The sequence below is a fragment of the Clupea harengus genome, chromosome 5, assembly GCF_900700415.2.
Source record: "Clupea harengus chromosome 5, Ch_v2.0.2, whole genome shotgun sequence".
Taxonomy (NCBI): domain Eukaryota; kingdom Metazoa; phylum Chordata; class Actinopteri; order Clupeiformes; family Clupeidae; genus Clupea; species Clupea harengus.
In genome coordinates, this window is record NC_045156.1 from 4692234 (window position 1) to 4713445 (window position 21212).

General features: G+C 40.2%; 2 protein-coding genes across 2 annotated transcripts; both read right to left on the bottom strand.

Moving 5' to 3' along the window:
- Window positions 1-558: 558 nt before the first annotated feature.
- Window positions 559-6323, bottom strand: map1lc3a (microtubule-associated protein 1 light chain 3 alpha). The gene is made up of 4 exons (XM_012841207.3): window positions 6067-6323; window positions 4387-4442; window positions 3769-3875; window positions 559-2493 (listed from the first exon to the last, which is right to left on the bottom strand). Exons 1-4 carry the CDS (start codon window positions 6104-6106, stop codon window positions 2331-2333), a joined length of 366 nt encoding a protein of 121 aa, XP_012696661.1. The 5' UTR covers window positions 6107-6323; the 3' UTR covers window positions 559-2330.
- Window positions 6324-6641: 318 nt separating this feature from the next.
- Window positions 6642-10149, bottom strand: dynlrb1 (dynein, light chain, roadblock-type 1). Its single transcript, XM_012841255.3, has 4 exons — window positions 9999-10149; window positions 9419-9494; window positions 8973-9140; window positions 6642-7287 (listed from the first exon to the last, which is right to left on the bottom strand). Exons 1-4 carry the CDS (start codon window positions 9999-10001, stop codon window positions 7244-7246), a joined length of 291 nt encoding a protein of 96 aa, XP_012696709.1. The 5' UTR covers window positions 10002-10149; the 3' UTR covers window positions 6642-7243.
- Between the last annotated feature and the right edge of the window lie 11063 nt (window positions 10150-21212).

The following is a 21212-nucleotide window of genomic DNA, read 5'->3' on the forward strand; positions in this document are numbered from 1 at the left end:
TTGTGAGATATTTTTCTAGATGGCACAGTTGAGGCATATATTTTGGCAGTACCTTTAACTCAAGGAAAGAACCCTTGATCATGCCATTGTTTGTGCCATGGTGTATTCATCAGCTCTTTTGGTGAATGTTTTAAATATGGTCTTAACTTTATATTTGGTCTTAACTGTTAAAAAATAAAAACGCCTGTAGACATGCAATGCCATTTCAAGGCACATAAGGACAATGTTTCCTCATTGTTCCACACATACACTGATATGTAGAAGCAGCAACTGCTTTCTTCTTTTTTTTTCAACTTCAAACCAACTATACTCCTTTAAAACTGCATGAACTGCATGAAGGGCTTAATCCCAGTCACGCCGGCCAGTCAGAGTGCGTAAACACACACACTGACCAGTTTCCCTCTGGAGCTTCAAAAGCACCGTGTTCTTCTGGTGTAGGTCCAAGTGGGATGAAAACTACATGCGTATTAAAAGCGGCCGTGGAGTCTGATGTAACTGAAGATTTCAACAGAGGTTACATATAAGAACATTAGTGTACAATAATCACACAGTCACAAGTTGCTTATATAATGGTTTATACACACACATTTGTGTTTCAAACATTTCAACCATACATACAGTACACATACAGGTTTCAGGGTCGTCGTTTTTTTGTTTTTGTTTTTTTACATTTGGTTGGACACATCTAAAAAGACTTTCATTTTCTCTTTAAATAAAGTTAAAATAATTACCAAATCTATAGCGTAAATCAATATATAAAAAACAAGTAGAGAAAAGAAACATGCAGGTAAGTAGTGAACCACAAACCCTTCAATTATAAAGTTCTGACAGAAGGCATACTTATCATATGGTGTCCCAAGGAAAGAAGCAGATACAAAATAGAATACCATTATGTGCTATTGTAATTCTTTCTTCTCTAGATTTAATACAGTTTATCTTTTTAACAGTTTTTTTTTGTGCAAAAAAAGCATGTATTTTTTGTTTTGTTTCCTACATTATAGAGCAGATCGGCTGACGTCACTCAACGCAAAGTTATGTATTAGGTAAGCATCTCCCTCCCACACTCAAGAGTCAAGAATCAGACCGCCTCTAGTGTTCACGTTGGCTAGCTGGGGTTACTGCAGACGGAGATGAAGCTAGCATGTAAAAGTCTAAAGGTGCATCAGACATCCTCTCAATGAGCCCTTGCCGTATCACACTGCTCTCACTCACGCGCAGGATAGACACAAACGCTTTCAAAAGACAAAGGAATGAGGACTCTCAAAAGATTAGGAGTGTTATTAAAAAAATTACTTGGGATTGTTTTGTCTTGATGCAGATGCCACTTTAAGCACGTGTTATGTCTAAAGAGGCTGTTTATATACAATACGGGATACGATTAGTTGTTGAACTAAAGAAGCAAAAAGAGGATGCGCTTCGATTTCATCAGCAGTTAACCGTCAGCCCTTTTCTCTTTCAACCATTTAGCTTCAAGTGTATGCATTACAAACCTCCATCAGCCAGGGCTATAGCGCCCTTCCTGATTGACCGTGTTGAGGCAAGTCAAGGACTCCAAGGTTAAGTTAGGCTGACTACACAGCTGAATCAATCAGAGCTGCATCCTCTGAAGGTTTGCGCATGGCTCTGAGACAGAAGAATAAACGTCATGCCAGGATCACCAACCGTTGGTTTTTGACAGCACCTAGAAGCACGTGGCATAGCTACAAAGCGGACAGACAAATGCAAGAGCTAAAACAAAACAGAAATGGAAACAGAAAATAAATGGAGACAGAGATCAACGTGTCTTTGTCTGACCTATTTACAAGAAGACATGAGGCATGTCGCTGCTATTTATAGAACTGCCCCCTATCAAAAGATTTCCTGGCTATCGAAACAAAACCATTACTGGGGCTATATTGCAACAAAATAAAGACGTTAGGAAAATGCATCCCTACTTAATACACCCAAATCAGTTTAACTAAGTGGGAGGGGGGAGAAAGAGAGGGTGGGGACTTGAGTAGAATGTCAAACAGCAGAGGGTAGACTTGCACAAATAGCAGTAGTGCTTACGTATGCACGTAGTGTGAATAAACGTAATGAGGATGTTGCTTTTTTATTGGCAGCATCTCAAGAGAAACTGCAGGAAGTGACAGAGATCAGGAGAGTGAGAGAGAGTGGGAGAGCGAGGGAGTGACAGAGAAAGACAGAAAGAAAAAGGGGGCTGGTCTGTCAAAGCACTCAGGCTCGTGCCTCACCTCTCTCTGCATTATTTCCTTCTCATCCCCTCCACCTCCCCGACCCCATCCCACCCTACCCTACCCTCCCCCGATCGCTCTTGGCCAGACCCCTCCCTAACAACCAAAGGTCTCCTGGGAGGCGTACACCATGTAGAGGAAGCCATCCTCATCGTGCTCCTGCTCGTAGATCTCAGAGATGGAGGTGGACACACTGACCATGCTGTGCTGGTTGACCAGTAGGAAGAAGGCCTGGGTAGGGTTGAGCTGCAGTCTGCGCCTGGTGAAAAAAGAAACAGGGAGAGTGATGAGCATTGAAAGGAATTGAATGGCAGATGTTCAGCTACCATCCCATGGTGGGCCTATGGCGCAAACAATCTATCGAAGGGACCGGTCATTCAATCTACAAACAGCTCACATGATGCAACACTAGTCAAATAGGATTAAATATAGCCCTGGCGTTTGGCTGAGCTGTTGTGAAATGGAATGTATGGTCATCACCAGTGGAGAACATTTAAAGTGATAAGGGAAAATGACTAACTAAGAGAAACAGGTGACCAGTATAAACTGCTACAAACAAAAAAGTGGCCATAGTACAGGACAGAAAAATGTGTTTGTGTTATCACACATTAATGGCATACTTATAACGCGGAAAAAAAAATTCTAGCTGGCAGTGGCCTAGCACAAATGGCGAGGGACAGCTGAGGCCATGCTTTCTTTATGATTACAGCTTATTACTGAGAAAAATTTCTTTAAACAGTAGAGAGATTAAATTCGACTGAATGACAATACCACAATAGATTATGACCCAGAAAGTGGGTGAGAGTTCGGATCAAGTAAGACCTAAACCTAAAAAACAGCCAGATGGCCATAAAACACAGTGGATCACTTGGCAAGACAGGGCAAGAGGCTAGGATGTAGGTGTCGGCAATAACAGAGTTAACTTTAGAGCCGGGGAGTGCAAGCAAGTTCACAGAAACCCCTGTGGACGGCAGGGTTAGAATGTGAGCTAATCCTGGAACACTGTACACCCCCCCCCCCCCCCTGCCTTAACCGCCCAGTCCCAGACACGTAAACAAAATAAAAGTGGACACAAACACACTCTACTACCCTACCTACTCACGCAAACACACACAGATTAATTCACAGATCACAAATACACATCATCAAACACTCATATGCAGACACACAGACAAGTTTAAGAATTTCTCTCATCCGTCCTGTCCCCTATCCTTTCTCCCTCTGTCTGTCTCTACACACACACTCACCCACAAGAGCTAACTCCTCCACCTCCACCCCCCCAACAACAACATAAAAAGAACTGGGACAGCTATGATAAGCGACAAGATAATGGCACTTCCAAATTTGAAGCAATAGGCTGACAGTCTGGCAAAAGTATTGATTATGAAACGGGCTGTGGTGTGGTGCTTGAGCCCTGGTGTTTGGGCTATGCGAGACAAACAAAAACAGAGGGCGTGCTTGCCACATCATCGATCTTCAAACTCGCTGAACTTTGAACATCACTATATTTAGAATCCGTTTCAAGGAAAATCACCTAATGATCTTCACCAGCTCGCTCATGTTGACGTGATCGGGCACCAGGAACTTTGTTTTGTCCAAGACTGGCAGCTGTTTCTCGCCCTTGTAACGCTCGATGATAACCTAAGGGGGAGAAAGGCGCAAACAAATACAGTAACAGTTTTACATTGCCCATGTGGATACAACACACCCAGATTAGTGATGGAAAATAGGAAAGTACATACTGCAGACACTGTACAGTTAATTAGACTACTGATGTAGAATAGGAAAGTACATACTGCAGACACTGTACCGTTAATTAGATACAGTATCAAACTCCGTTAATAACCACAAGTACCCCTATGAAGTATCTTCTCTTAGTTTAAACTCAATTAGACCTAATGCTTTTAGGAGGCGGGCAAGGCAACATCATACTGGGCCTTCTCAGCAACCTTGAGGGAAACTGATCTTTCGCGTGCATTTACATGGGGGGATGTAAGGGCTATTATGTCAACGGTAGAACACTTAGACCTCCTTTAGCCGTTTAGTCCGAAACCTGAGAGTGGACCCCCCTGGTGGTGGAAGGGACTGGGAGGGAGGGTAAAGAGAGATTCAAGCAGCAACAATGGGGAGCACAAGGGAAGGAGGTCCTTACCGGAATCTTGTTTGGGTGCTGCTCCCGGATTTGCTGCACCTCTTTGCACCTGTCCGCTGAAGACGGGAGGTAAAAGACAGGTCAAAATGTGTTTATAGTAACATACACACACACACACACAGAGCTTACAGAGAGGTCATGAAGTAGTGCAAAATGTGAAAAAAAAATGCGAAGTTTCATTGTGAGTGCCATTCAGCACATTCATTAATTTGAAGGCCAGAGAGTTCTTCTGTTGCCTTTGACCTGTATCATGTTCTGTAAATAAATAGCCCTGTCCTACCATCTCCAACCCATACAATCAATAACACCCAGCTTATTTGACACATCTGATTGAATACGATGATTAATGAATATATTCACTACAGTTAACTATTAGAACACCCATAGTGTCCTAGCAAGGCTTATCATAAATTGATTCGTACATGACATAGACAAGTACAGCTCTGTACATTAATTATTTGTGTAAACAGATTTATGTTTAATTGTGGTTGGTGTAAATAACACCAAAACATGCTACTTCAGATTCAGAGACCTTTTTAACTGGGAAAATGGACTTTGACGAGCAGCTGTGAAAGACGCTTTTGTTCTGAGAACTATTTGTTATTTCGCCAACATCTCAATGCGGAGAACCATTTCCACCTCAGCGGATGTTTTTTTTGTACTGCATAATATGCAACCAGGGGGAAAAAACATGCCAATGACCTGACACTAATTCCATTTGCAAACAGTCTCCGATGTTACACTTCTGTTTTTGTAGTTATTATGTCAGTGTGTCAACCATCACAGGCAGGCCTCTGCGGTGATGCGCCATATTGCATTTGCGCCATCCGGGCAACTGAACAAATCCTGTTATATTTAGCTTATATTTGTCTTTACCAAAAGTCCAATTCGTTTGAAATACGGATACTTATCTAGTTTTGTCCATGATGTTATTAAGATTATGCAATGGCCTTACGCTCCTCCCTCTCCACACCCAATCCTCAACCAAGAATATGTGCACGGTATTACATTTCTGAATAATTTGCTTAACACGTGTACTCGCGACACTGAGTCAGCTGCAGTCTGTTTTCTTTTTGTTTGTTGATATGGCTTCATGAAACTGGTTAGCTGTTGCCACATGATATGACCTCAAACGCTTTAGCCAGCTAGCTGTAGTCTTATTATTGTACATGTTAGCTCCCCTACACGGCTATGTAAATATGCCTATTAATGAGACCACAAGAAGAAGAAAAACATTATGCAGCTCTTCGGTAGCTGGCGAGTTGGCCAATAACTCGGTAAGAAAAATAATGTCGCTGTGCTAGCTAGCTAAGCGACAGTAGTTTACTGGCCGAGTCAGTGCCTTTGCTAAAACACCGCCTAGTTTATGTTGTCTAGTGACATTATCTAGATTATGTTTATCGGACATAAGAAAAGGATATCGTCGATTGCCAACTGTTACAAGGCTGTTCTAAAACGCTAACGAGTTATGACGCCATCTGGAAAACACTTCACGACCGCAATAACTCAGATGTTTAATTTAATTCCAGTGTTGGTGTACGTCGGATTAGAGTTATTTTAGATCAAAACATTCTGACATCAACGTTATGCCCAGCTAGCTGACATTTGGCTAACGACAATCGGCCAAAGAAACCTTGAAAATCTGAGACAGGAAAAAAACGGTCTAACGTTGACACTTACCAAATGTCCGTCTTTGCTTAAAAGGTCTGTCGGATGGCATCACTGTTGCTTATTGGAAAACAAAGGAGGTCGCTTAAAATACTTCTGGACAAGTTGTTTTCCTTGCTATTTCCCTTGATTAAAGTCTTGCCGTCTTCAACGTTTATGCTCTGAACTCACTGTACCAAAACAGGCTGGGACAATAGAACAGACGAAGACCGTGACGTCACGAAGTGTTAAAGGGACAGCGCACGGCCAAAGGATTAGATCCATAGATGCGTCTCACAAGTCTGTGAAATAATCTGATTCATATCAGCTGTATAATTATTCATGTTGCCTACACAAAATTTGAATCAATGTTCTCTTTCACAAACATACACAATTCATACTTTTTAAAAGATCGGATCAAGCAAAAGACCTCAAAATAATCATATCTGATCTTTGCAAAAAAAATGAATACTTAAATATTCATTTAAATACATACTGTGCCATTGTTGACAACCTATGTGCACATTTTACTTCACTGAATCCCAAACAGAAATTGAGCAATGAGCACTTGCATATAAAATAAAATATTTCACACTTCAACAGAGATCTTCAAAATATTCTCTTTTGCTGCTTTATTTCCTCACCAAATGAAGCATGTCGCGGAAACAGCCATAAACACTGATGTATGTGGTGTTCCACAACAATATATGGGCAGAAATCATTATATTTACTGATGCTTGGCAATTTGATATAATAAACATGAGTAAACAAGAATAAATATGATGGACTGAAAGCAGGTAGATTACACCTGGTCAAATAGTCGAGGAAGCACGATAAATAAAACCGGGTTGGCACTGGAATGATGTAGAATACTGAGGTGCAGCTCTATACACGTTCTTCCACAAAGAGCACGACTTCTCAAGGCTACACATTGTTTACCCCTGTGTTCCTAATCTTAGGCCAATATTTAATCTGAAATGCCAAAAGGCTAACAGATTCCCATATAATGGCATGCAAATGACATTGTAATGGCAGCAAAACTGACTGCTTTGTTTTTGGCCTTCGGCTCAACCTGGAAAGCCAAATAGCTTAAGTGCATTTTTTGCCACATGCACGTTACTATTCCTCAGCAAACACAACCAAAAAATACTTTTGCCCATTTAATTGAGACTGATGAACGCGTAAAAAGGGAGTCTGACATATGGTCCTCTTAATCCGAGGGGTTCTGAATGACGATGAGAAAGTAGTCCTTATCTGTAGAGGGAAGCACAAAATAACAAATGTGTCAATCAATGCAGACATCTCTCCAGCTCTCAACCAGTCTTGTTGATTAAAATCTTTATCTCCAAGTCACATAAAATGAAAAGTTAGAAAAATCTTTCTTTACTAAGGCTGAAGCTTCTATACTATGAAAGAACATATTACCAAATAGGTTGACAATTGAACGGTATATTTAGGTAAACAACAAGTTGAGTCTTTTTAAAAGGTCACGTAAAACACAAATTAAACAATTTGTATGCCTTCAGTATGACAGGTGAGAAAAGAAAATCGATACACTGTAGTTTCTCCATATTTTTAGGCGAGATATTATCATGACAGTGTATACAGCATATAATATCGTGATACAATGTATCACAGATCCGAATTGCAATACTTGCTGTATCGTAAAATGTAAAGAATCGCAATAATATTGTAACAAGCCCATAATTATGCATATTATAACATAGTGATGTCTTGTAGATTATATTACCTGTAGCTGTCAGTATCAGTGTAATTTCCATTGTGGATTACCTTTTAAATTCTACGTGTTAAAATCCTAGTCTATTTGCAGTGTACTGATTAGGAGTGAGATTTGCCACAGAGAAGACAATACGATACTATTGGCCAGTCTGATTCTGTGTGAACCGCATGAATGCAAATACTTTCCCATTGGCTACAACCATTAGGTTGCCATGTTTCATTAGAACATCAGAATCAGCAAGGTGATCTCTAATGACCTCATATTTACTCCTCCCTGGTAAAGCTATGTCTACAAGCACTTTGAGCGGCATTCTTTTGCATGAAAGGTGCTATATAAATAAAGTTTTATTATTATTATTAGAAGATGACATGGTTTGGGATATTAGTGAAAAAAAAAACACAATTCTACCCAGACAGAGAAGTGAAAAGGTTGAATCTCACAGAACTGATACTTTTAAACGAAGATGAGGAAAACTCAATACGGGCAAAGACCATGGCAGCCTTTCTTCTCATTTCTACATATGCCTTACAAAACGACAATACCTAAGTACTACGTTGGAGTAATAAGGACCACTGGGAAAAACATCGGGCCTACCAACCAGACATCACCACCATATATTCCTCCCGCTGCCTACGCCGATGTCACAGCATCATCGGAGGCCAATCACATCCAGCCCATCCCTTGTTTGACCTCATGCACTCAGGAAGAAGACACAGGTCTATCCGAGCAAGGACTACAAGAATGATGAAAATGTTTTCCCCAAGCAGTCACGCTGCTCAACAAAACTCCCCAGCCCACAACCCTCCTGTACTGTCCCAATCTCTGACCCCCCAACCCATCCACAACCTTCGAGAAGAACTCTTAATCATGTTTGCACTGCATGCGCTACTTTGCTCCTGAATCATTTGCACTGGAAACTATTACTGATAACTGTGTATGTAAATATGTGCTGACTATGTTTGACTTTTATATCTATTATATTCCTGATAACTATTACATTTTATTTTACTGTGTAAATAAGTGTTTGCAATCTTTTAACATCTACTTTATTCTATTCTAGGTGGCATAGGGAGATGTTTCGTTGTTTTATACAATGACAAAGATACTTACTACAACAAGTAATATATATTGGGACAGATGTGGAATGCATGAATTTTCTGTGTATCTGTGTATTAGTATTCACAAGGGAACTCCTCACCGGGTGCAATCATTATCTCATTCTTTTTAGAGCGGATCCTCAGGAAGGTAAGGTCGTTCTGGGGGTCGATGTCTCTGACTGTGCTGCGTGCCTTCATAAGTAGCTGGTGTAGGAGCCCTGCGTACTGAACTGTGCTTGCATTATCCAAGGTTGTTTTAATGGGGATGCCTGCAAGGCAAGACAACAAAGAGGTCAGTGATGGAGAGGGAGGGAGAGTCTCTGGATTAAAGCCTTATTTGTTGTGTTTAGGCTTCTTGTAGAAACGGTTAAAGAGAGATCGAGTGCTCAGCTGACAAAGTGTGTTCAAGTATGTAAAGTAGGTCGAGTGAACAAACTACAGGATCTACAACCTCTTGAAAAGTCAATACAGTATGTAATACAAATATACAAACAAAGCAACCGCTAAAAAGTTTTTGATGTTCATACATTCAGATTACGTTGAGTACCTTCAGCGTTTACAATGATAATCCCTTGAACGCCTTTCTGACATTGGATTCTCTTTAAAGTCTCTTCAACCTCGGCCTGTCAAATAAGGAAGGAATAAACAAAATATGTGACGTATGGCATATACCAGATAGACAGAAAAATGCACGTTAGTGAATGACGTGCAATAACAAACGACTTCGTGAAAGGTATGGTTAGCCAGTTACAATTGCCAGTATCAATTATATTATTATGAGTGCTGGAATTAATCTAGTAAGGACGGAAGTGCTGCCTATTTTAAACAAAGTTGTGGCCAGAAATGTTTTGTATTCCATAATTACAATTTTATGAAAGTACCTGAGCTGACTAGCTAGCTAGCTAACTAAGAAGCTATCGATACCACCGTGATGAACAACTATGCCTATTTTACAGTCAAAGCTAGCTAGCTAGCTAGCTATCGCTATCTAGCTAGCTAAGCTAAAACCAACGCCCCATATCCAGACATCTAGCTAGCGCCAGCTAAAAATAAATGGGGATCAAAGAGTAACTTCTTGTTATGATAAGCAAACCGAAACTATATGATCTGTAATATGATATACTTGCCATTTCAAAAGCTGCAAATTCTCTGATATCAACACTCCAAGGATGCTGTCACTGAAATCTGATGACGGCTCTACTAATGTCAGCGTAGCACTGACTCGAGCAAGGCTAACCAGACTGTCAACACTACCTGTCATGCGCAGTAGACTCTGTAAAACTGTCTGTGGTGGTGATTCTCTGTTCATTCTCTTGTTCTGATGAAGAAACTCGAGGTATTCATATGTTTAATAATAAAAGCTATCTGCTGAGTGATAAAGACACGAGTACATTTTCCCTTCCCCAAATACTACTGATCATGCTATTTTTACCGCTTGTGTTCCATTATTTACACACAAAAACGCAATATGTCGCCACCTTGTGGTTTATGAATGCAGACTTACACAACTCTTCAAATGCTACTTCAACTGTCAGTCAGATGAATAGAAAACTGGAAAGATGAAGGGGAACTGTATCGAGATGTATTTTCAGGATAGTTTGCTACAGTATTGGCCTATTAGTAAAACACTAACAGAAGTATGGACCTTCAATAGATGAAAGTAAGAAACGACGCAAAGTTGGGGGGTAGGGTATATTAACGCTTTACAATGTACTGCAATGGTGAAAGAGAGGGAGGGAAAGCAATTGCGACCTACACTAGAGACCAAAAGACAGAACTACCTTTCATCTAAATCTGTTTTTTTTTTCAACATAAACATCCATACATTTGTGTAGGCTATTGCATGGTATAGCCAGGGAAATACACAATTCCTTTTCACACCCTTGTATTTCAACCTATTTGTGTACAAGAATGACCTTGGCTTTACTTTATTTGCCTGAAAACAAAGGGTGTGCAATCATTTGTGTTTTCTAGATTTGAACATGCAAAGTAATTCAAATTTCTCCCTATTTGAATAATGTGATGCATGCCAGATATATATAAGTGCAACATCCTTGCTTGATGCTTTGGCATCACCCAGTATGTGTACCATATTATACCATATTTTGGATCTGGTCTGTATGACACCTTGCAATAGCAGTGCTGCTGAACTACCCATCTCTGACCACAAAGTTGTGCTATTTGACACCTCAACAGTTCAGTGTGTCATATTGCAACATTAAAAAGCCAGAGGAACTCACTTCTCGGATTAACTGATATCCTTGTCCTAGTCCTAAGGCTTCATTAGTTAAATTGCTGTGCAAAAGGAACCATGCTGCCTGAATACTCTGGCCCCACCACAAACTAATGCAAATTTGTGAATTCAGTCCCCCAGCAGAAAGTCACATCTTGAATCTCATCACTAAGTGCAATTTCTCCATCTGTCAGCTGGATCCTGTTCCAACAAGCTCAATTAAGGTGTGCCTGCCCTCCATTGCGCCTCTGATAACCTAAAAAATTAACACTTTTCTTACCACTGGTGCACTACCCCCATTTGTTAGAAACTGCCATCGTCAGACCAACACTGACGAAGCCTAGATTGGCTCCTGATGACCAATAATTATCAACCTATCTTCAACCTACCATTTATATAAAAAGTCCTTGAGAGGATAGTGGCATCTCAGGTCCAGGATCACCTGAAAAACAATAATCTCTTTGAGCCACTTCAATCAGTGAAACACAGCACTGAACCACCTCCGTGCGGCTGATTCTAGGCTTTCCTCATCGTCCTCAACCTCAGTGTCGCCTTCAATACCATATGCCATCAGCTACTCATGGGTCGTCTGGCTAGCATCTGTGGCACTGTTTATCAGAGGTTGGCCACTATTTGGCAGACAGGACACAATTTATACAAATATAGAATTACCAGTCAGAAAGCTCCATAGTTCACCATGGCGTTCGACAGGGTTCAGTGTTGGGGTCACTCTTATTTATTATTGACCTCCTCCTCTTGGCAACATCTATTGGCACTATCAGTGGCGGCGCCAGAGATTTTTTTCTGCAGGTGCTATGGGGGTGCTCGGCGTTTTACCGAGGGTGCTATGAAATTAGGGTGATAGCATATGTGTCACATGGTTCTCTACTACAGCACCTCCCCACCATATCGTCATATCTGTTTACATGTTTGCTCTCTGAAGCGTCTTTGTGGTCCATGAAAAGTGCCATACAAATCGATCGTATTATTATTATGATTAGGCTGCTTCCGACGGACGCGCACATAGCCGTGTTCCTCTGCGACGGTCACTGACAAAATTCCGCAATCCCAAATACTTCACTTACTTCAGTGGGGGTTAAAGTTGGCACCAGATGACCACCAGGTCACCACTATCATGTCTGAGAAATTAAACTAAACATAAATAGTTCAATACATTCTAAACTAAAGAGGGCAAATTAGAATAGCAGATAGAATGAACTAAAACAGTCAAAGAGTCAGAAATGCTTTCAAAAAGTATATATTATTTCAGGTCACAATCCATAAAAACATAGAAGCTTATGTATACCTGGCTAGCACTGACAGACTGCTCGTCCTAGGCTAGAATCTCTGATTTTTTAAGGCGGATCCAGAAAAATCCCAAAAAGAGACCGCATTAATTAATGTTACACATCTAACAAGACCGTTCCACCTTAAATCTTAAACGGTGTAAAGATGCAGGCCCCTTTTAAAAGTGAATGAAACAAAACAGTAGGCACTCAAAAACACAATAATCAGAGCTAGATCATTGTATCATTGTACAATAAAACTCTTAAAGAACAGGCAAAAATGCAAACAAAACTATGCTGGAAAAGCCATAAGCAAAACCAAAATCCGGGCAAGCCAGCAGACCAGGTGTAGCATGGCTAGCACCCTCAGTAGAGGTGTAGGGTTGATCTCTTTGACCACGACGTTCCTCTTCTTCTAAATCAGATTCCGATACCTCTTGCATTTCTTCTTCTTCTTCAACGTCACATGATTATTCTACTCGTGGAATTTTGGGTATCAAAAACCGATCCATTATTGTGAATTTGTTGATACTACCGCTTGACTTTGGCTTTGACAGTGCACTAGCTCTCTTTCTCCTTCAATCGTCAGGAAACGTCAAAGTTCACGCATGCGACGTGTCTGTGTCGTGCTACGTGAACAATCTGTTATTATTTTCTTTTGTGATTGAAATATTATTATCACACAATACATTAAATTAAGAACGCAGAATTAAATAAAATAACAATAATAAATAAACCATTATTTTCTTGGGGGTGCTATGGGGGTGCTATGGCTAATCCAGGGGGGGCTATAGCACCCCCTAGCCCCCCCCTGGCGCCGCCCCTGGGCACGATGGTATCTATTTTCACTGCTATCCTGATGATGCACAGCTTAATGTATCCACTAAGCCCACTTCTACTCCACCCCCACTACTCTCACTGCTTGTCTCCGTGATACACAGGTGTGGATGACAAACACCTACCTAAATTCCAACAGTGCTCAATACCCAGCTACTTCCCATTGGCCCTAAATCCATACTCTCAAAAACTAAAATTTGTTCACTCTCCATTGCTGAAGCCACCATAACTGTCTCCGAACAGGTTACAAGCCTTTGTGTCATCTTGGACAGAACCCTTTCCTTCTCTAGCCATATTAACAATGTCTTTCGGATTGCTTATTTACATCTGCAAAACATCTCAAGACTGTGCCCTACTTTAACATAACACTCCAGGGAAGTCCTAGTCAATGCTCTGGGCACATCACGCATTGACTATTGCAAGGCGATCCTGGCAGGCATCCAAACAACAAACTCATTCACCGACTCCAACTCATCCAGAACTCTGCGGCACAGATTATTGCACGCTGAAAGTCCACTGATCATGTCATGCCCCTGCTATTTTAATTACTCTGGCTCCCTGTATTACAACAAATTAACTGTAAAATATTATTAATGACATTTAATGCTCTTCATAATTTACCCCATTTTTTCCATTTATTTTTTCCATTTTGCCATTAACTTTTTACAGTGAAGAAAGATACAATGTGTCGTCTGCATTGTGTGAACAACGGAATATAGGAAGCATAAACACATACAAAGGAAACAGTGCTAACCCCAGAATAAATGGAAAATGGAAAACAGTAATCATTAAAAAAGAAGAAACAATGTCACCAATGTAACGTTGAAAGATCTACCAGTCAGATAAAAAGAAAACAAATCCAAAACATTTCCTGAAATGACAACCCATTGACTCAGACTATTCACAACTGAATGAAACTATTCAATAGTTTTGAGAGCAACACAGAGATCTTCCATCAACAAAGGAGTTATTTCCTCCTGAATCTGTGGGATTTAAAATATCATAATTTTTTTCTTACCAGGATACCAGTTTCTATTCTATGAAACTGGGAAAAGTTTGTTTGACTTTTTCGAAAAACTCATCATAGACAAACTGTAACGGCACAGGGCCTACCTAGGGCCTACTGTCCCCATAATTATGATTACCCACAAGCCCCTCAAGGGTAAAAAGTTCCACCTCTATCTATACGCCTGGGCTTTCTTTAGTTGTATAACCAGTTCAAACATATGGAAGCTATGAAACATTGGTGTGTGCATTCCATCATGTACGTGTCAATGGTAAAGTACATGTCATAGCACACCTGCGCTTGTAAAACCATAACATTTATGGAAGGAAATACTATACAGGGGGGAAATATGACTGGTGGTCCTGGAAAACTTTTTTTCAACCAGTGTGAAATCTTGGAGGGAACATACATACAGAAAATGCATGGCTTGAATTTGGGGTCGTTCAGTTGCAGTGTACGTATCTTCCTTGCAGTGTTAGGTTGGTTTGCCAGGGCCCACATGTTCAAATCAGCCCCTGGGTTATCAGAACATTCCTGCTCAAAGATTACGAGAGCACACACCGGAAGATATATCCACTTGTCCCTGACTGGAGCGAGCAGCTGATCCGATAACCCCATGGTGTTTGAGCTGAAAAGGGATCTCAAGCATCCTGGCCTTGGCAGCACACTTGGAAGGGAACAGGGGAGCAATGTGCTGTGTGTGTGTGAGAGAGAGAGAGAGAGAGAGAGAGAGAGAAAGAGAGAGAGAGAGAGAGAGAGAGAGAGAGACATGATGAAACTGAGATGGCAGCTGAGGTGGGGGATAAAAGCTGCTCGCTCTCAGCGTTGAGAAGCCCTCAATAGCAGCACTTTTCATGAGTCTCTCACACATTTGGCATCTCAGGTTCTCACTGGCCCTCTTTGGTCATAATGTTGTCGTGGTAATACTCAGCTCAAGTGAGCGGGGTTTGCCCAACCATAAAGGATGGCATTTGTGCTCTGCACTCCTTTTCCGCTCTCCCCTAGTCCTGACAACAGTAATGGTTGCTCTGGTGCTGAACCTTTGTGCAGGCTCTTTTTTTTTTAGGGGGGTGGGGGTGAGGGTGGGGGGCACAGGGATTTCTTCTCGTACAGCTCTTCCGCCAATCTCTCTTGCACTCCTTCTTCATTAAAGTTGGAACCAGCCCGTTTCTAGGGCAACTAGGGTCTGTGAAAGCTCTTAATTATTCCCCAGAGATCAAAATGTTTTTTCAGAGGACAACTGACTACATAAAGAAACAAGAAAGGACCGACTGCATGATGAAGCAGTTCTGTGATAAATGGCCCTTCGTTTACAACATCTATAAGTTCATCAAGGCTTTATTTTGCCTGAGCACTCCAAAATCCAGTGTCCACTACAAAGTGAAATGATTCACAAAAAGTACTCAGGAGAACTGCTTTGTAGTGTATAACTTTAAACCACAAACGTGTTATGGGAAATTGTACTTAACTTAAACAGTATCTTACTGTAGAACTGATGTGTAGTACTATGTATCCCACAATTCCGTTGTGGAAAAATACAACCTTTCACTGTGAAAAGCTTGCTCCAGAGGTTCCAGCATCTATAAAGTGCATTAGACAGTGTCCATATTTAATGGCATTATATAAAGAAATGCACTTCATTTGAATTTAAACTGGAAAGCAGGGAAGAGCAGAAATGACAATTTAGCTATTTAAGTTAATAAATCAGTTCAAAACTTTAGTCAGAAAAAGTCAGAACTTTTTAATTTCTCTGCTTTGACCCTTGCAAAGTGTCTGAACAATATTTTAATTACATCAAAAACCATCCAACTGTAGATTGAAATGGCTTACTACATTTAAATGCTATGCAATAAAACATTCTATTGCTTGATTTTACTTTTAATTTAAACATAGGCTAACAGTGCTTTTCTAATGGTACCTTTTCAAAAATAGTTTGAAGATTGTTTACTGTTAAAAAATGTAAATAAGCAGCCAAAAAGTTAGTGAACACCAGGCTGGAGGGTTTATATGTGTCTGAATATTATGGGACAGTAGAATGTATTAGAGAGGTAAATATTGTGAATATTCATCTGACTCCATGAAATTATTGTAATGACCAACCAGTATATAAACTAGTGACACGATATAACAGAATGGCACACAAGGAGTTATATGAATGGTTGATAAATGAACAATTTATTAATACAATAAATGCTGAGTTTAATGTTCTGTTAAATGTTCTGTAAAGTATCTGTCAAACTGAATGTAAGGTTAAAAACAAATGGAAGTACAACTGCAAGTAATAACAACAGGTTGGATGTCAGTTAGACCAAATATACTTAAATGACCACATAAACCTGAATGCTTCAAATGCAGAAATTAAACCCAAACCTGGATGAGTGAGTGAATGAGATAAAGAAATGAGAAGCGGCAGGGGAGAGATGAAAGAGAAGAAGAGAGAGAGAGTGTGAGTGAGAGAGAGAGAGAGCCAGAAAGGAAGAGTGACGAGACCAAACACTCTAAAGGGTTCTGTGTCAGGGTTTCAGACAGGACTCTTGTGTTTTGGTCACCTTGCTCGCCATTATTACTTTGTCTTGTGTTTTGTTTTCCACGGGCCATGTGTTTCTGTTTACATTTTGACATGTGCTTCTGTTGTTCCATCTGCTCTTGTCTTTGCCCCTCACCTGTCACAGTCATTGGTAATTTCCCTCCATTTCTTGTGCTCACCTATTTCCCATTGTGTTTCTCATTGTGTGTAATTGTTCTGTGTATTTATACTCGGTGGTTATTTTTTGATTCTCTGTCATTTCGACTTGTGTCCTGATCGCAACTCTTTTCTTGATTCCTTGTTGGCCTTGGCCTTGTCCTTGTCCCTGTTTTTGCTTGTTTTTGGTCCTGCTCTCTGCATTCGGTTTTGCCCACCTGGTTTTGTTGTGTCCTTTCGTGTAAGTCTTGTTTTTTCCTGTTACCTCTGCATTTCGTGCCGTGCTCTCTTTGGTCCTCTCCCACTAAACCTGGCTGTTGTTTCATCCCATTATCATGCCTTTGCCAGAAGTCATTAAGACCCCAAGGAAACATGTCAATCTGTGGGAAAAGGGGTATAAGATGTCTCCTTTAAGGATACATTCTGCCCCAGTTTCCTCAAGATAACATTCTCTCCTCTTGGATTGGTCATTCCCAAGGGGGTTAAGTTACGCAGAGAACTGAAGTCAAATTCTAATCAAATGACATGTATAACTGGGGCAGGTAATTCAAATCGCAATGAAACCACGATCAGACTGTTGCCCATATTATAAGGATCATTTCAAGACTATAAACATGAATATGTTACATTCATAGACATTTGCAGATAGTTTTAGGTCACAGCCATCTACAGGTCACCTCTGTTCTTATGGGGACTGTGACCCCACCAACGTGGGAACTACTAGTAAGATGACACTCAGTAGGTGATGTGACCTATTTACTAAGATGTGTGAATCCCTTTGTGTGGTTGCTGTTACCACAAACAAGGAGTCTTTTGTTGTGAGATCAGAGAAGTCCTCTGTTAAATCACCATTTGTCCCTGGGGTCAGACTTTGGAAATCTGGGTGTCCACTCAGTAGATTCTATAATTTGTAGAGTGCATTCCGCCTTACAAAATGTATGTTGTGGATAAAGCTGGACAAAACTTCTGCTAGAGGTGCATATCATTTGTCATCAATAATATACATTATCATTCACAGTATTAATTACACAAAAAGGCTTGACTTTCCAAATGGAGAATTTCACATTAAGTTCTTCATTGGTGCAATTCCTAACATTCCCACTTAATAAATTAAATGTTCCCATTATGCAATTGTGATTTACAGTAATTCCCTGCATTACAGTGATACAGTACTGTCGCATATCATAAAACTGATTTTGACAAATGATGTAACATGACATATTGTTTTCTTTCCAGTACTTAAAAGAGTTGCCCAATGTGCTCCAATGCCAATCCCAAATGCATTGGACAAATAGGATATATCCACAAACATGAGATATACCATGATGTACCAAAGTATTTCATTGAGAAACTAGTTTGATGGTTAATTCGAAAGTTTACCAACAAATGTGAATAAATGGTCAGGACAGTTGAGTCCAAAGCAGTTCTGCACAACAACAGAGTTCAAGACTTAGAAAGACTTACTCCAGACTTACTCCAGACTTACTCCAGACTTCCAAAAATGTAGCTTTGGAAACCAAAACAAGTGGGATGGATAACTTCTACACTCCAACTGCCATGTCTCTGAAGTGGGTGCTCTAATGGGAGGTCTAATGGTTGGAGGTCCAAATAGTTTCAGCCTTACTGTGTATTACAGTAGTCTTATTGGTATGCTAATATGTTAAACAGTAGATCACTATAAAACAACATTACAATAATTTACTGGCCAATAGTTGCCAGCAAGATACTGCTGTTTGTTATCAGTAGGCTGAAAAGTACTGAAAAAAATACTACTTTAATTTACTGTTGACTTTCTTCTGGTAATTTACTGGAGATAAAGCAGGTATCTTCTTCCTGTGAATATTATGAAAGATACTAGAAAATAACTACACTATGTTACTGGCCAATAAATGCCAGTAACCTACTATAGTTTTCACAGGAAATGTTTAACAGTGCAGTGGGGGTTTCCCTCTGACTTCTTTTCTTTTCTTGTGTGACTTAATAATTGCACTTGGGGAAAATAATAATTGACTTGGGGAAAATAAGTCAAGATTCCCTACTCCCTGGGGTAATCATAGAATAGAATATATTTATTTGTCATTGCAGAAGTACAACGAAATTGAGGTAGCAGCTCTCAGACACAAAAACAATAAAAATATAGATTGAACATATATATATACATATTTACACTATAAAGACACAAGACATATAACACAACAGAGAGACAAATACAGGTCAGTTTTGTGCATTGTTAAGTGCTATGATTGCTCTGGGATAGAAGCTGTTTCTCAGCCTGTCTGTTTTTGCTATGATGGTCCTAAAGCGTCTCACTGAGGGCAACAGTTCAAATAGGTGGTAACCAGGGTGTGTTGAGTCTCTGAGGATACTGTGGGCTTTTCTGAGGCAGCGTGTTTTATAAATGTCCTCAAGAGGTGGAAGAGAGTAGCCAATTACTTTTTGCGCTGTGTTAATGACCCTCTGGAGTAATCATAAGCCCATCCAAACAACACCCAAATCAAAAACAGGTCTTGGCCTTTTAGAGCAGTCTCTTGTGATGCAGAGTTTGTTTTTAAGTATTCTTTTCAGTTGTTGAGTTACACAAAAATGTTTTGATGCCAACTTGGTTGTTTGATTGCACTACCTGTCATTTTTTTATTCACCACCCAGCCTGTGCACATAAAGTTCACTTGTGATTGTCAGTTGGTTTTATACCTTTCGTTGCTAATTATGGTCTATCTGAAGAGGAACTACGTGGCAAAGGATGTTCCCCAGTATAACCATAAAACCATCATAACCACAGGGGAGGAAGATACAGAGACAGAGAGAGGGGGGGAGGGGCAATGAGGAATGAATAGGACTTTCTTAAGCTTTTTTGCCAAGACTTAAAATATATCTTAGCACATAATTTATCACAGTCAGATTTATGATATGAAGTGCATGACAAAAAAAATGGTATGTTGTACACGGCGACTGTCTAAACGTACCTAAATCATGTTGGGAATTGTTAAAGTTGGACACTAGCATTTCCAGAGGGCTTGTCAAAAGTTTAAATGATGAGAGTTTCTATCATATCTGCTCAGTTTTGGCCAGTCTGTACATGCTCATCCTGGTTTTCAGCCCAAGCAGGAAACAAAAGCCCCATAGTACCTTCTGTGCGCCCACCTACAAAGATGGCAACCTTCAGCTCATCAGCCTCCACTACAAATAAATAAGAGATTAAATAAAACACACATTAATTCTCACAATAATAGTTCTTCACACAAATAGCTAGTTTGTAATTATACAATTCATGCTCATTAAGATCAAAAGTACCTCATTGTCCACATTACACTACTACAACCTACTCTTACTGAATGATAAAGATTTTAACATTCTGTGCTGATTAATTCAATCAATGATTACTTATGGGAATGTCTATGTTTTTTCGAAGCAAATAGCACACTTGAGGCAAATGTATATGAGCCAGGCATGATGCTTCTCACTGTATAGCATCATCGCATGTATACATGTATAGGACTGTGTTTCCAGTTCCTGTAGTGTCATTGTGCCTTTGCCATTATCTCTGTCTTTCTGCTTTTTTATCACAGGCAGCAGCTGCTCTCCGAGCTCTAAGAGTGGTTTTGTGCTGGCGGTATCAGTCATCAACACTCCAACATTGGGTAAACATTTGGGCTGCAGTGGGTAAGTCATTGCTCTTTCTCACCCTCCTAATTGGCCATGTGTCTTCATGACTGCTCGCTTATGAAAGCAGTTCTTGTGGATCATTGACAGAAAGGTAACGGATGACACAGAATGTCCTCAAACAAAAACCACCGGACAGAAACAGGACTTCTGAATCTGGAGAACAACACAGCCTTTTACAGATGACTGAATAACAGAATTACAATAAATGGTGTTTTAAAGTCAGATAAAAAATCCCAGTGGCCTTTTTTACATTACTGATTATAAAAAATTATAAAAAAGGCTCTACTGTTGTCAACAAGAGAACTGGATGGGTTGTCATAAAACATTTAGGAACAGAAAGGGAGCCATCTCGGGTAAAGAAGAATTGCTATTGTATTAACAATGTAGCATGTGCTGTTGAGACATGCGTTTTCAGGACTGAAAATCAACAATTGGGGAGTCCATCATATTTAGATTCTAGTACTGAGAATCAGCGCACCAAAAAATGTCAATCAAACGAGTCTAGGTTGATGTAGACTCTTATGTGTCAGACGTCAGACGAAATGTTTGTTTAGAATGAAACCACCAAGAGAAAACAAATGTCTCACTAAACCCCCCCCCCCCCCCCCCCCCCCAAGCACACATAGACACACA